The sequence below is a fragment of the Mauremys reevesii genome, linkage group 3, assembly GCF_016161935.1.
Source record: "Mauremys reevesii isolate NIE-2019 linkage group 3, ASM1616193v1, whole genome shotgun sequence".
Taxonomy (NCBI): Eukaryota; Metazoa; Chordata; order Testudines; family Geoemydidae; genus Mauremys; species Mauremys reevesii.
In genome coordinates this window covers 65,864,869-65,879,786 of record NC_052625.1, presented here as the reverse complement: position 1 = coordinate 65,879,786, position 14,918 = coordinate 65,864,869, and the positions used below count along the sequence as shown (strand labels likewise).

The following is a 14,918-nucleotide window of genomic DNA, read 5'->3' as shown; positions in this document are numbered from 1 at the left end:
TCAGGCCCAACTCTTGCTTTCCTCTATTGGACATGGATCTTTTTTCACTAATGGTCCTTCAGCTTTGTTTTCAATTGAGCCCAAATACCACACACAAATTAATATGAATAAGGAAAAGGGTAGTGGATAGGAATTACCCTTATTTAATTATTTATAAGACAAACTGCTTTTTAGAGCAAATGGAAGAAATACATAGAAAAGAGTAAAAATGTATGAAGAGCTCTAATGAGGAGAGTGGCATAATATGTTGGAGCCAAGATCTATGATATTCTTTGCAACATTGTGTTAAAGTTGAAACAGACTCTTCGCTAATAAGTAGCGGATACATCTAAGTGATTTAAAATCCAGTACTGATTTAGCACTATTCAGTATTGTATCTTAAATATTTACATTGAAAGGGGAAAATTTGTAGCCTTTTAAATGTAAATTATTATTCCTTATCTGTTTTTCAAAGTGTTAGGTACAGAATGTAACTATTTGCCTTTTACAATATAGAAGCAACTAGGAGTTTTCACTTCTTTATTTAAAGGGTAAGGACTCATCTACTTGGAGGAAAAAGCCTGGAATAGCTAGTACATTTTAAATTCACACCATACTTGCTTTGCACTAACTTCCCCATGAATTCCCCATGTGGACAAGCCCTAACTCTAATATATGTGATTCTTATGCCTTTTTAAAGAGATGTTCAGTTTTTATAGCTGATTTCTGTAAGAACATTACAGTCATTTCTGCAGCCTTCCATCTGCTTTCTAGCACACAGCTGGGTATCTGAACAAGTGCCTAAACTGATATAACGTACTCAGCAAATTTATCTGTGTCTCAATAGTCCACTTAACACTGGGTGGGTAGACATAATAGGATGCATAGCAACCCCTGATCTCTCATTAAGTCAGCAATTTTTGAAGTAAATAAAGCTTCATTTAAGTTTTTTTTCTCCCGCCAGAGACAGAGGAATAAAATTACAAAGCTATATCTTCATGTCTGTTAAGAGTTGAGGAATCAAGTGTGAGCCAAGATTGGAAAATTTATTTTCTCATGAACAAAATGATTGTCATACAGCTTTTCAGGAGGCTGAAGTACAGTGGTACTCGTATACATTACAGAAATGGATAAAAGGGACAGCACGGTTTTTGTGCCACCTACAAGTGAGCTAATAAAGAAAATAGCATTGTCAGCTGCCCAAAGATGATAGCGTATGATCAGCATTGCAAGATGCTGGTAAAGAGCAGCATGGTGTCTTCCTATAAGCAGAGTGATAGGGGAAGAATATATTCAAACTGAATAGAGCCTTGTCTACACTACCACAATAAGTCAACCTAAGTTACACTACTCCAATTACATGAATAATGTAACTGGAGTCGATGTAGCTTAGGTTGACTTACTGCAGTGTCTCTTGTTTTGGTGGAGTACTGGAGTCAACCGGAGAATGCTCTGTGATCAGTTTAGCAGGTCTTCACTAGACCAGCTAAATCAACACCTGCTGCTGCACCGATCTACCGATAAGTGTAGACATGGCCTTGGTGTGGAGGTAAAAAGTGAACCAAAGAACCTCACTGGGTTCAATCTAGATGTAGAAGGGAGAGCTGCTCTGTTATGGCAGTGCAGGACTTGCACGAGGGGGGAGTGAGAGGGAGTGGAAAGTGCACTTTAAAAATAGCCTTTTCTGTCTTACACATTGTAATAGAATACTTTCTAAATGTTGTGAGAGGAAACTGTTTTTCCTTCTAACCTTCTGTGCTGTCACACAGCTTGATTATGCTGAGCACCTTCTTGGGGATGCTTAGCGTAACTTCAATTTCTCTCGAATCCAGTGGGAACTGAAGGCATTCAGCCTCCTGCAGATTCAAGGGTAATTAAAGATATTTAGGAAGTTTACATCTCTATTTTAGATGAGTGCAGTCCAACAGCTACAGGGCTTTGGGATATCATTTGGGACTATGCCAAAGCCTAGTCTAAGGACTGTTCTACACCAGAAAATGAGATTGACCCCACCTATATCGCTCAGGGGCATGAAAAATCCTCACTCGTGAGTGACTTAGTGAAGCTGACCTAAATCCCATGAAGACAGTGCTTGGTAGATGGAGGAATTCATCTGTTGATCTGCCTACCATCTATCGGGGATGTGGTTTTACTACAGCGATGGGAGAACTCTTCCTATCACTGCATTAAGTGTCTACACTGAAGCCCTACGGCGGCGCAGCTGCAGCACTACAGCTGTGCCATTGTAGCATTTTAAGTGTAGATATAGCCTAAGGAACAGTACGATTAGCTGTTAAAGGCAGACATTTGGAACAGTGCTGTGACTTTCCTGCTGGGAAAATGTGTTTGGTGATGTGGTAACTGATGAGGCGAGGGAGAAAGGGAGGAGAGAAAACTTGTAATAAAATCCTAATGGGGAAAAAACAATACCTGGGTCTATGCAACAAAAAAGTTTTTACGATTGTTTTGAGGTGAAAATTCTAGTACAAATATATTCGTCTGTATCTAATTGTGAAACAACTTATTTGAATAGGCTTATTTCACATGAATTAAAATGTAAAAGAACCCAAATGTTTCACTTTTAAATTACTTTGAAATTTGAAATGGGCAAGTTAAAACCGAAAGTGTAAGCTATTTTTATAATTACGTAATGTTATAACTTTAGTGCATAGGATACTAGACAAGACTAGACAAAGCAAATTTTAAGAATACTTTTCTAATTAAACTGTCCCTTGGTGCAGATCACTGTGTGTGTCTTGGCCTTGCTCTTGATTTTAACACCAGAAGAGGTATTTCTAATGGCTGTGGTTAAGAGCTTTAAGCCCAGCCCTGCTGATGTTCAGCTAACACCTGTTGTGGTGAAATGCTATTTTAGTTGTACATTCCCAGGATTAGTTTTTATGGACTGAAATAAACCCTTGTCATATACTTGAATGAGCAGCTTTAGTCTCTGGAAAAGACATACTGAATGTGTGGTCTAAACCAACTGAAAAATATATGGGATATTAGATTAATCGTGGAAAATGGCACTAGCTGTGTGTGCTGATCTCCCAAGCCAATACAAGAGAGTAAATCTCTCTTGCCCTGTCATTCTGATAATTTTAAGATTTCTGTTTTTCTTCTTTGTCACTTCAGGTGAACAATGATCAACACTTTTTAAAACAGGCAGTGAATTAACTGAATGCTGCAATTTAAGTGTTCAAATAACAATTTGAAGAGATGTGGAAAATGACACCAGTGAAGTGATAATGGGGATATTTTCCCCCTTTTGACAGAAATTTTGTAAAAAGTTATGGCTTGGCAGAGCATCTGATCGTACATCAAAAAAACCCACCTACTAAGCTGTTTTAAAAAGCAACACCTGGCAATATCTCTTGTAGAACTAGTTCTTGTGCAGTATTTATGAACTCTTTACATGATTTCAAGTCCAAAAGGAGGCAGTTAAAATTGTGATTTAAGTGGGACCAGAAAATATGTAAAACATAACCAAGGTAATGCCACTTTTTTCCTACATAACATTGAAGGAGTCACACGAATAGGCAACTTGGAATACTAATCGGATATTTTGGGTAATAGAGCAATTGGATTTTTTTCACTTGCCCTGTGTATATATTTTTCTTTGTGAAATTTTAACTAAAGTAGCTACAGTCACCTTGAATCAGTTGATTCAAGTTGATTATACTGAAAGAATCCCTTTTTTACTGAATGATTACTGGAAAGATGTTGAATTATAGAAAGGAATGTAAACTGAGGGAGAGACACATTCAAGGTCTGTTAGCTTCACCTCATAGACTTCTGGGGCCACTGGTTTTAAAAACTGAGAATGCTGTTACAAATATCTGGAATGTAATTCATTTTGACCATACAACACAAATCATGAATTTTTCACTAGAAATAGTGTTTTAATACTGTTTTAATACAAAAGTTAATTTCCTTTGCAGGCTTTATCTGCAAAGATTTATGGGTATTTTTCTAAAATGTTTAAATCTAAGTGAAAAAATGTACAGTCAATTTCCTGCTAAAAGTACTACAAGCACAAAATATAGAAAAATATAGGAATTTTTAATAACAAATTGCTTTTAGAACCCTACTAAAAATTTATATTCTAGATTTGTAGCTGAAGTATTGGGTTTTCATCCAAAATCATTTTAATTTTTTTCTTTTAAGATCTGAATTAAGTTTAGTGCTTCTGAAAGTGAGACATTAACAGATATGTGTTGAGTGCAGCTTCTGACAGCTACGCGCAAAGTGTCTGCAGCATGTTTCAGTTTTCTCCCTGTTCAGCATTCTTCTGTCTGTGAGATGTGGAGCAAGTAGGAGATGAGACTACTGACCACTAAAGGATTTTCGCTTCTTCCCTAAATGAAGATTTAGAACCTGTTTTATGTGGAAAGCTAATGTACTAACTGTATCAACTGTACTGAAATGTACTGAAGAAATAAATATTAACACAACACAACCATGGTACATTATAGGTGCTACAAGGCTCAGCTTAGAAATGCTGTAGTATTAGGGATTCATCTTTTTGAACTGGACCTGATATACTGATGCTCAGTATTAAGGGGTGTATATGTAGTTATCTTTCAGTAGATGAGAAGTGGCATTGCTACATCACAAAACTTTCTATCACCAGTTTGCTGAACAGTAAATCTAGGGAGTAAAGGAAAAGGCATAATAGCATGCAAGAGACTTGACTGCATCCATAGAAAATTGGAGGCAATTTCTTCTGAGATGGACATCTCACAGTAGAGAAGCCATTTGCCTGAGTACAAGGCCATGTTCTCAAAGGGATCAATGAAAATCAAAACTTTCTGCATAAAGTGGATGTGATGAAGAATGAGGCCCAAATAGTCTCAAAATTGTGAGAGTGCTAGAGAAGCTAGAGCAAATCCCTTCCATGGCTAGTCTTTCTTAAATGGATTATAAACCTCTGAGACAGAATCTCTTCAAGTCATTGAATTTCATTTCTGCCTAGAGACTGCTTCTCTCTGTCAAGACTGCACTTATGTCCTTTTAAATTATCCTTATAAGAAACATAATTCTTATAACAGCTAAATTTGTAGGGCATTTAAATTTTCAATATATTAGGGGATTTACACTGCCTATATACTATATCTCTCTAAGGAGATAACACTCTTAAATGTTGAAAGTCAGCTATGCCAAATAGGATTAGAATTCGTAATAGTGTATCTAGAATAACATGCAGTGAAATTCTACTGGAAAAATCTTCTTCACAACTGTAGAAGATATGAAGTTTTTATAGCAAATAAGGGTAGGTCTATACTTACCGCGCGGGTCGACGCGGAGAGTTCGACTTCTCGGAGTTCGAACTATCGAACTCCCCATGCGCTCCGGTCGACTCCGGAACTCCACCACCGCGAACGGCGGTGGCGGAGTCGACCTTGGAGCCGCGGACTTCGATCCCGCGGCGTCTGGACGGGTGAGTAGCCCGAACTAAGGTACTTCGACTTCAGCTACGCTATTCGCGTAGCTGAAGTCGCGTACCTTAGTTCGACCCCCTCCCCCCTTAGTGTAGACCAGGCCTAAGATGTGACTAGTGAATATGGATGTTTACAACTTCTACTCAGATTGTTTTATACACAAAGTGACCTTATTCCTGTAAGTAATCAGCTTACTTCTGTTCAAAACAGCGAATCTTTAGAGATGCTCAATTTTCTTCATATTAGTATGTATCATCCTGATATTGATACATGAAATGAATTATTAACTGCATCTCTTGTGCAGTACTTGTGAGGATGAGGAATTAATAGGAGGTGCTCAAGGTACCACATTGAGTGGTGTAAATTCCCAAATAGTTATTTGGAAATACTATATGTCATACCAGTGTACTGTAGTACAATCTCTTTATCACAAAAGTTGAACTTACAAATGTAGAATTATGTACAAAAAAAACTGTTTTATTTTTTAATGCAATGTAAAACTTTAGTGCCTACAAGTCCACTCAGTCCTACTTCTTGTTCAGTCAGTCACTCAGACAAACACATTTGTTTACATTTGCAGGAAATAATGCTGCCCACTTCTTGTTTACAATCTCACCTGAAAGTGAGAACAAGCATTTGCATGGCACTGTTACAGCAAGTGTTGCAAGGTATTTTATGTGCCAGATATGCTAAACATTTATATGCCTCTTCATGCTTTGATTTGTAGGCTCTCAAGTTTTACATTGTTTTGGTTTTGAGTGGTTACGTAAAAAAAATTCTACATTTGTAAGTTATGTATAAAAATACAGCGTATCCTCCCCAAAGTCACAGCACTTATTCTTTAACTGTCAAATGAATTAACAGAGAATTTACAAGTAAATCTCTTAGTTTAGGAGTGACAGTTATTTTAAAACGTGTAACATCATGAGAGAATAGTTAAAGTGTTAAGTATTTTTTAATTCAGTTTCATCTGGTCTGGGAGGACTACAAACATTAAAGCTACTTAGTCATAATCATATAAATGTTGCAAAGTAATACAGGGTAGAGTTAAGGTTGTATAGGTGCCCAAATTGTGCATTTTCATACCTTAACATGTTTGGATTTGTTAAGTTTAAACTCTCTCTTTCCTGCGAAAGAGAGAGAATTGAAGTTCTATGACAAACAATTGGTTAATCCACAGCCAAATTCCATATCACTAAATGCATACACTATTAAACTAAGCTAGCTATTGGAAAGATTTAATAAAAATAAGATCACCCATGAGAATGCTGAAGATATGTACTGGGATAATTTTGTAAAATTAAGATATTGATGTAAGTAGAGCTAAAAATTAATAGATTTCTTGTGAATTGCCAGATGTGCTTGTAACTAATGTATTACTTTCCACAAAAATTTTAGTCACTAAGCAACAAAATATTTTGATTGTATTTAAATCTCTATTTAAACAATTTTCTGCACTTAAATAGAACAGTGCTATAAACTGGAATGGCAAACAAGATTCTTTATAAACCCAACAAAAATAGTAAATACAGTTAGTGTAACTTAATGGTGTTCTATTAAAAATATATTTGGTAATAATAATATACAGTATAGTTGTATGATTTATTTTAGACTTTCTTAGTACCTTCAGCTCAACGAAAGTTTGGTGAACAATAGAGTGATGTGATAGAAACTTGATAATAAGTAAAAGAGCCCATCCTTCAAAACACAAATGGAATATGAACGGTGTTAGTTTTTGAATTAGAATGTTTATGTTGAGTGGTGATTATCTGTGGAGAGAGGTGCTGTTTTGATTTTTTGTTTTGTATATATTTTAATAAGAAGGACGCATACAGCCTAGATAGGCATTTATCTATGTTGTATTTTAAACCAAAGTCAGTAAATAACCTCTGTTTGTCAAACCAGAGATTTACAAGTTCACATACAAAATAGCTGAACAAAAAATGTTAATATAAACTGACTTGCTGTGTTACGGACCAGGACAAGACAGGAATCTGCTGTCAAAACCAAACTTGTGGTTACAATTAAATCTTTCTCTAAGACTCCCTGATGTATATCTTTAATCCTTCTCATTCAACCACTCAGATGGATTTTGCATTTGAAACTGCTTGTGTAGCAGTTTGGTGTTTCACTGCTGTGTGCATGTGTGCCTTGAGAGATCCAGTATGCTTCACTTCAGCACTCAGTTCTGTGGGTTGTGTCAGTAGCAGTGCACAGGGGTGGTCTTGCCATGTTGATTGTCAGCAGTGAGATGGAATATGAGTGGACTGTGGGTTTAATCATGAGTAAGTGAAAGTATAGTGTTAGTTGTCATAGTGGGCATAAGGATGAAGGGGTTGTAAAATTTAGCAGACGTGATCATATTTCTGTGTGTGTATAAAGCAGGTGTAAATTTCTCCTGTTCAGTACAGTTCACCTGAACACTTTAGACAAGGCGTCGCTCTCTTAAGGCATAATGTGTTCTGAAAGTTCTACACTATCTACAAAGGTAGAGTGTGCATGTCCCCTTGAGCCACTTAATTCCTGTGACAATATACTGCCTTTAAAATCCTTTACCTAATCTTGCTGCACATACATGTGTCAATCTCTTTTGTGCTTTAGATTGTTGTGTACCATTCTAAAGAGCCAAACTTGTCTTTCAATAAACAGCATGTCCAACAGCGCTTCCCCAAAGGGGCAGTGGGTATAGCACAGTAGCTGCGATCAACATTGTAACTGAATAAAATCAGTTGGGGGACAATCAGAGCCATAGTTTGAGCCCCACGTGTGCATAAAAAATAAGAACTTAATCTTGTAAAATTTGGGGGGAGGGAGAGGCTTGCTCAAATGACCTCAAATTTGAACCACGAACCGTATCCAGAACTCCGCGAAGCGTGGCAAATTTCAAGTGAGCAAGTGGGTTTTAGAGCAGCCTTGTCAAGCTTAACTACAGCAGAGCTGATGCCCTGCTATGATATTTTCTTTCAGCTGAAATGAAGAATATCAAAAAGCCTCAGCAAATCAGTGGAAAACATTTCACAATCAGAAGGTTCTATATTCTGAATATTATCTCCTTGATCCTGGCTGTGAGGGTGCTGTTGTCCAGTTCACCATCTACATGCAGCCTCAGAGAGTTGGTAAGATGTCATGGGCTCATGTGCCAGCAATTTAAATATCGAGGCCCATTGCTTTGATGAAATTTGCCCATTTGCCTGGATGAAGAACAGCAGATTGAAGCTGAATCTTAGCAAAATGCTGGTGGTCAGAGATAAGCACTTTGCGGAGGTTGTACCCACAATATGGTTTCCTTTGGTTAAAGGGCACACAACCAAAACTGGTGAATTTAGTCCATTGCTTAGGTGTTCTCCTGGATTCCTCCCTGAAGCTAAGCAATTATATAACAGTGTTTTGAGTAACACTTTCTACTGTCTCTGGTTAGCTAAGAGATTATATCCTATCTTGGTGGATGATGAGGTGCCTCAGTTGCACATTCCTTCATCGCCTCCCAGCTGGACAACAGCGATGCAATATACTAATGCATGAATCCATCAACTGCTAGGCTAGTCCAACTAGTTTAGCATATGCCAATGTATTTCCTCAATAACATGCACTTTTATCAAACCTGTCCTCAGTCCTCTGAAACTCTTTTCCAATAGAATATTGAGTCAAGTTCAAGGTTTCAGTCCTTAACTTTTAGTGCTCAGTGGCTGGAGCCCAAGATAAATGAGAAATATATTAAAATTACAAATAAGACAATAACACAAGAAAATTGTCTATCTTTTAACCAGAATATTTTCCCAGAGGGAAGTGCACCATTCCTGGAAACACTGAAATACCAGGTTGATGCATGGAGTGGATGGAGCAAGCTCCTCTTCCACCTCCCTTCTTCAAAAATCCATTTAATATAAAGTTCTCAAAGATAGGCTCTGAAACTCTAGGATCAGGACTGTAGTCAACATTGTAAGTCTTTCCATTGACTTCAGTGCACGCTGCATCAGGCCCGTAAACCTTCAGGCTAAGCCTGTCATTTTGGCCAAGGCAGCCAAGTACTAGACTAGAGCTCAAATTTTATTGGCCTCTAAATGTTTTTGTTCTTATTAACGAAGGTGGAAAAGTCAAGGTGCCCCATACTCCTCCCACCCTTTGGACAGGTTTTTCTTTAAAAATTTGCTTTTTAACTAAGCAGACTTGGAGCTCTGTTTTAACTTTTAAGGTAAGCTCTTCAACACTTTTATCATTAAATGGATTTTTAGAGGCCTTTAATGTCTTAGAGGGATGCTGTGTCAGTTTATGGAGCAAGGCCCAGATCTTGCAAAGATATGCTTGAGTAACAATGCATGTGAGGTAGTTCCGTTGAGCTCACTGTATCTACTTACTTGTGCATAGTTGGTTGCAGGATTGGGCCACTTTTTAACAAGATACATTGTTACTAATACTTTACATTAACGCCAAAAGGCTCTTTAAGTGAACTTTTCACAATTAATGCTGGTTGTTTCCCTTTAGCCTTCATTCATTCCATTGTATGAAAAGAAGTTAATCTTTCATGTCTGTTTCTAGTTAATTTTGCTTCCAACATCAGTACTTCAGTTTTGGGTTACAAATACTGTGTCGGAATATTTAAATGCAACCACGCCTCTTCTAAAGGAAACACTTATGATCAAGTTTCATAAAAATCTTTTACCAGATTTAAATTTTGGGTCTAGACCTCTCTGAAAGTGTGCTTTTAAGACCAGATCAGATTTCCCCTAATTTCATTTTCTCCTTCTGGTCCTCAGGATCATATTCCAAGTTGTTGGTTTTTTTGCCTCTAAAATGTAGAAAGACCCTTTCTGAGACACTTAAAAATAAATTAACTGTACAGTAGATGTAAAAAATGAGACACCCACCAAAAGTGAAGTAACAGGTGTGTGTGTGCTACCCAGCTGAAAAATAACCAAGAATTTTGTTCACTTGAGCCCAGTCATATACTCCCTCACAGGTCTTGTTAACCTGCAAGTTTGAAAATATATTTATTTATTTATTTTACGCAATGCGTGCCTTGTAAAGAGAGGTCATGGTGTGACTTGATTTCTTTTTACAAACATGAAAATACCTCTCTGCCACAAGTGGAATAACTTACAAAAGCTTTCACTTTGCTTTTGTTTGTATTGATATAGTGTTCCAGTATAAATTACCTGGATGAATTAGTGAAACAGTTTCATAATTAGTCACTCATGGGGATAGTGCTCTACTTCATTTGTGTGTGAGGTTTATTTTTAAAAAAAGAAGTGCTTGATGTCTGGTGATTTAATGTGGCAGAGCTTTAGAAACCCTCTCAAAGTAAAAATTTTGCCTGGGCAAGTAGCCTGAGTGGGACGAGGGAACAAGTGGCTCTTTCACTTGAGGTCACAAGAGAAAAAAGTAGCAGAACAGCCTCAAGCTTCCCAGTTACTTTAGGATCCAAATGTCCTGTTCTTTTAAAAGGGATGAGGAGGAAAGCACAAAATAGCCTAGACACTACTATTCTTCAGGACAATTCTAGGGGTGTGCGAGCAAGGCAGTTGCCTTGGGCACCAACTTCAAGAGAACACCATACCTCTGTGACACTCAGGGTTTTTTGGTGAGTGGCGGTTAGGTGTTGTTTTTTGTTTGTATGCCTGACCGCTGGAGCAGCAATTAACCTTTTTCCACCCTGGCTGATAAAATTGCTTCAGGCTGCTCCTGATTCTTCTCTAGGAGGAGAAGCACAAGATTGTAGAATGGAACAGATGCTACATCTCCTTAGAAAGGAGGAGGAGCAGGGTTGCTGGAACTGCTGCTGTTCATTTAGTGGAGTGGTGTCAAGAAGCCAGAGCACTCCATGTGGAGAAGAGCTCCTGGGAGGCTGAGGGTCTCTTGCATGTCCAGGAGGGCTGCTTGTTTATTTGGAGCAAGGTGGGAGTCCTAGAACTCTTTAATGGGGTTGATACAAAGTATGCTTGCCTTGTGGAAGATTACTTGCATTAGTATGCTCCCATTCCCCAAAGCCGCTGCTTTATTAGTTCTCACGTCTTCCCTACTCCCAAATAGTAATTGCTGTACTATTTCTGATTGGAAATCATCTTATCCATTATTTATACTGTGTCATCTAAACCAAAGTGCCATGTTGTCTGTTGCTGAGAATCTGTTTATCTGCTGTATTAGTATTTCTATTTTTCATTTTATAAATATGGAAGAAAAAAATTATCAAGATCCCTTGTTAGTTGGAGAAGAGTTCTCTTTGCTGGGGAGAACTGAAGCAGTGAATTTTCCCATTTCAAAATGTTCTATTTTGTGTCCAAAAAGTTGCATAACTTCGTTGGTCTTTCCATTTTTTCTGTCCTTCCAACAGCTCATCCCCTTATTTTTTTTCTTTTCTCTGTTTAATTTCTAAAATGAGCATAATGAAGACTTCTTGTGAAGATTCTTTTTCAATGAGCAGATTTATTTCTGAAATTGTTTTATTAAGCAGTTTTCTTAGTTTATAGTAAGTAGCACAGTACATTAAAGTATGTTATGCATGTTTTTTTTCAAGTTTGATTTATTTTTTATTGTTTCCAGGTATATTATTTTAAAATATAGTGATGTGTATTAATGTCTGGTTTTAGCCACAAGTAGAACTATAAAGCCTTAAGTCAACTTACCCCGGTAGTGAAGACAAGCCCATAAAGTCTCATGACTTCACCTAGGCCTAGACTAACTATTGCTGTTTCTAAAGTATTAATAGTTGATTGACAGGGAGAGATGTGGTTTTATACCTCTGAAGAAGATATATTCGTGTCTATTTATTGTTTTGTCTACAAATTACTGTTGCACTCTGTGAAATGAAGAGTATTGCCCCTGTCCAAATTTTAGTTCCTGAAAGTGTACTTAGGAATGTTCAGTTGCTTAATCATTTTGGGTTGTGGGGTTTGTGTTTATATTCCCACATTTGGGAACCTTGGATGTAGCTGAAATACCTTTCACTGAGAAATTTTATATTGGCATCTACCTTCAACTAGTTAAAACTTTTTTTTTTCATTTAGTAAAAATAAAATGCAAACACAGATAATGGTAGCCATACCCACATCTGACACCAGACTGGAAGGGACTAAAGCCATCTATATGGAATCAAGTGTGTTGAGGCCACTCTGGCTACCCCTTTCTTAATGACCTCCTGTGATGAAGTGGCTCCCCTAAAAATTGTAGCTTAGAGATTGGATGATAACTGGTGAGGTTGCTGGCATCAAGAGAGGGCTTTCTGAGTAATGACCTCACGCTGTTTCTTTAAGGGCAGCTGTCACTCAGCTTCAATATGGAGGAAAGTAGGATGAACTAAAAACTCCGCACTAACATACAGCTATGAGCTCAGTTTGTAGCTCAGTAATGATTGACCACCGTGTTCTTAACACATGTAGCATAAACCTCAGTGAAAGAAAGTGGACAATACCTCACCATTGAAGGTGGCGCACGTATATAATCTCCTGCTTAGATTCATCTCCGATGGTGCTAAACAAATCAGCCCAGGGAAGACAGATATTTTCAGCTAACAAGTAGAAAACTCCACACAGCAAGAAACTGCGTAGAACAAAACAAGTAAAATTCACTAGATTACCAACAACTCTGATAAATTCTGCCGAGCACAAATTTGTTTATACTGTAACACCAAATAGCTACTTTTTTGTTGTATCAGAGCCACTATTTAGGGAAATAAATAAGAAACCCTCCTTCCTGTAATCACCTTCCATGTGTTTTTTCACCATTTGTTCTCAGTCTTGCTTCCTTGTTGATTCACTAGTCACAAGTTCTATTCTATGTGTGCTCTCTCGCGCGCACTCTCTCTCACAGTCTCTCTCACACTCACACTCACACTCACACTCACACTCTCTCTCTCTCTCTCTCTCTCTCTCTCTGAGATGAACTTTATTCAGATGAAATGGCATAGCAATAAATCTTTGGTCCAGCCATTTTTGGTCCATGGTTATGTAATAGACCAGCAAATGCATACATGTAATGTCTTCAATTTACCAATAAGATACCATGACAGAAAATTTGAATTTCAGAATAGACTGCAGTTTAGGCATACTTGCTTGAGCAAGTGAGATGTTGAAAATTACCATTAAATCTCATTTTTTTTACCACTTTAACCTTTTTTTTTTTCTTTCATCCCTTCATTAGTGTTTACTTTCACAACCTAAATTCTGGGCCATTCAAACTTCAGCCTTACTTCTCCGGACAAAGCTTGAGAAAGGAAGCACTCGTCGAGTGGAACGGGCAATGAGGCAGACTCAGGTAGGTCTTCCATTGTTACTGCTTCCAATCCTCATACATATTCTCTGACAAGCATTTGGACAGCCAGCTTTGAAAGAAAGCTAGCATTTTTCAAAGTATTTAATTTTGTAAATAAAAACACTTTTTTACATTAATTCTTTGGAAGGTTGAAACCCAGAATCTGTTTCCTTAACTTTTCTTCTTTCTGTGACATTCAAATGGTTATTTTGTAGTGGTTTGTGAATGCAAAACCTATTAGCTAACAAAATCCACAAAACATTTCAATTGTGAGGTATGTTCCCTTACCTATAATTCTATAGAACTTAATAGGGAAATTTAACTTTTCTGTGGAACATTTTTTAAAATAGTCTGCCATCTTTACAAATTTAAAGTTGATTCATGTCAGTGGTCAGCAGGCATTTCCCATGCATCTGTTTGTCCTTAGTAGCTCACACATGTAAATTTCATGAGTTAAGGGCTGTGTGGATAAATCCTGAGGAACTGTTGTTTCACCAGAAACCTTTATTAGTTAAATGTGTGGTGAATCTGCATTGGGGCAAATATGTTGCTGCTTTTTTCTTCTAGATCAGGAGGATAGTGGGCTGCTAGCAGGGGAAGATCCCTTGGCAGTTAAGAAGAAGGGTGTCCAAAGCCTTGGGATAAGTGTCACATTTGAAGTCAGTTAGAAGAGGGCCCATCAAGTGCTAGAGCCGTAGAGTCTTATCAGCTGAAGTGCCTACAATATTTGTCTCAACCATGGTACACCTGGCATATTAACAGAGACTGTCAATACAAAATTGGTAACATGGTGTGCTGGAATCATCATTGGTTTTATAAACTACCACTTTCAATGCTCAGGAAAGTAGTTTAACTAGTAATTAGCTGAAAGTGAGGAGAGATTACTCTTTCTTGGTTTTTTTTTTCTGGATACTTTTGGTTGTCCTGATCAAATTTCTGCATAATGAAGTTTGGATCCATGAAAATAAGGTTAGAGGGAGTTTTCATCCAGTATTTTTCAGGAAGTACTGGATGAAAAAACAGGAAACAGCAATCAAGAGCTAAAACAGAGAGCTCTTACTTGAATGTGTTTAATGATGACCTCGATAATATATTAGTGTCTAAATGGGGCCAATGATTGTCCAAAGATACATTTTAGTTGGCATTGTGTGCTTTTTTTAGTGGTGATACTCCTGAGCATAAACTCCCTATACCTTGATTAAAGGGATTGAATGAAAATGAACAGACAGTATGGCTGGGGTAGGGTGAAGAGAG

General features: G+C 37.5%; 1 protein-coding gene and 1 pseudogene across 4 annotated transcripts in view; one reads left to right on the top strand and one right to left on the bottom strand.

Moving 5' to 3' along the window:
* The window catches only part of TTC27 (tetratricopeptide repeat domain 27), a 193,895-nt gene that overhangs the window by 89,964 nt on the left and 89,013 nt on the right, over window positions 1-14,918 (top strand). For all 4 annotated transcript variants that reach the window (XM_039531879.1, XM_039531878.1, XM_039531877.1 and 1 more), the window contains one exon: window positions 13,554-13,667. In XM_039531879.1, coding sequence (XP_039387813.1) covers window positions 13,554-13,667 — 114 coding nt within the window. The remainder of the gene's footprint in view (window positions 1-13,553; window positions 13,668-14,918) is intronic.
* Window positions 9,202-9,320, bottom strand: LOC120402457 (annotated as a pseudogene).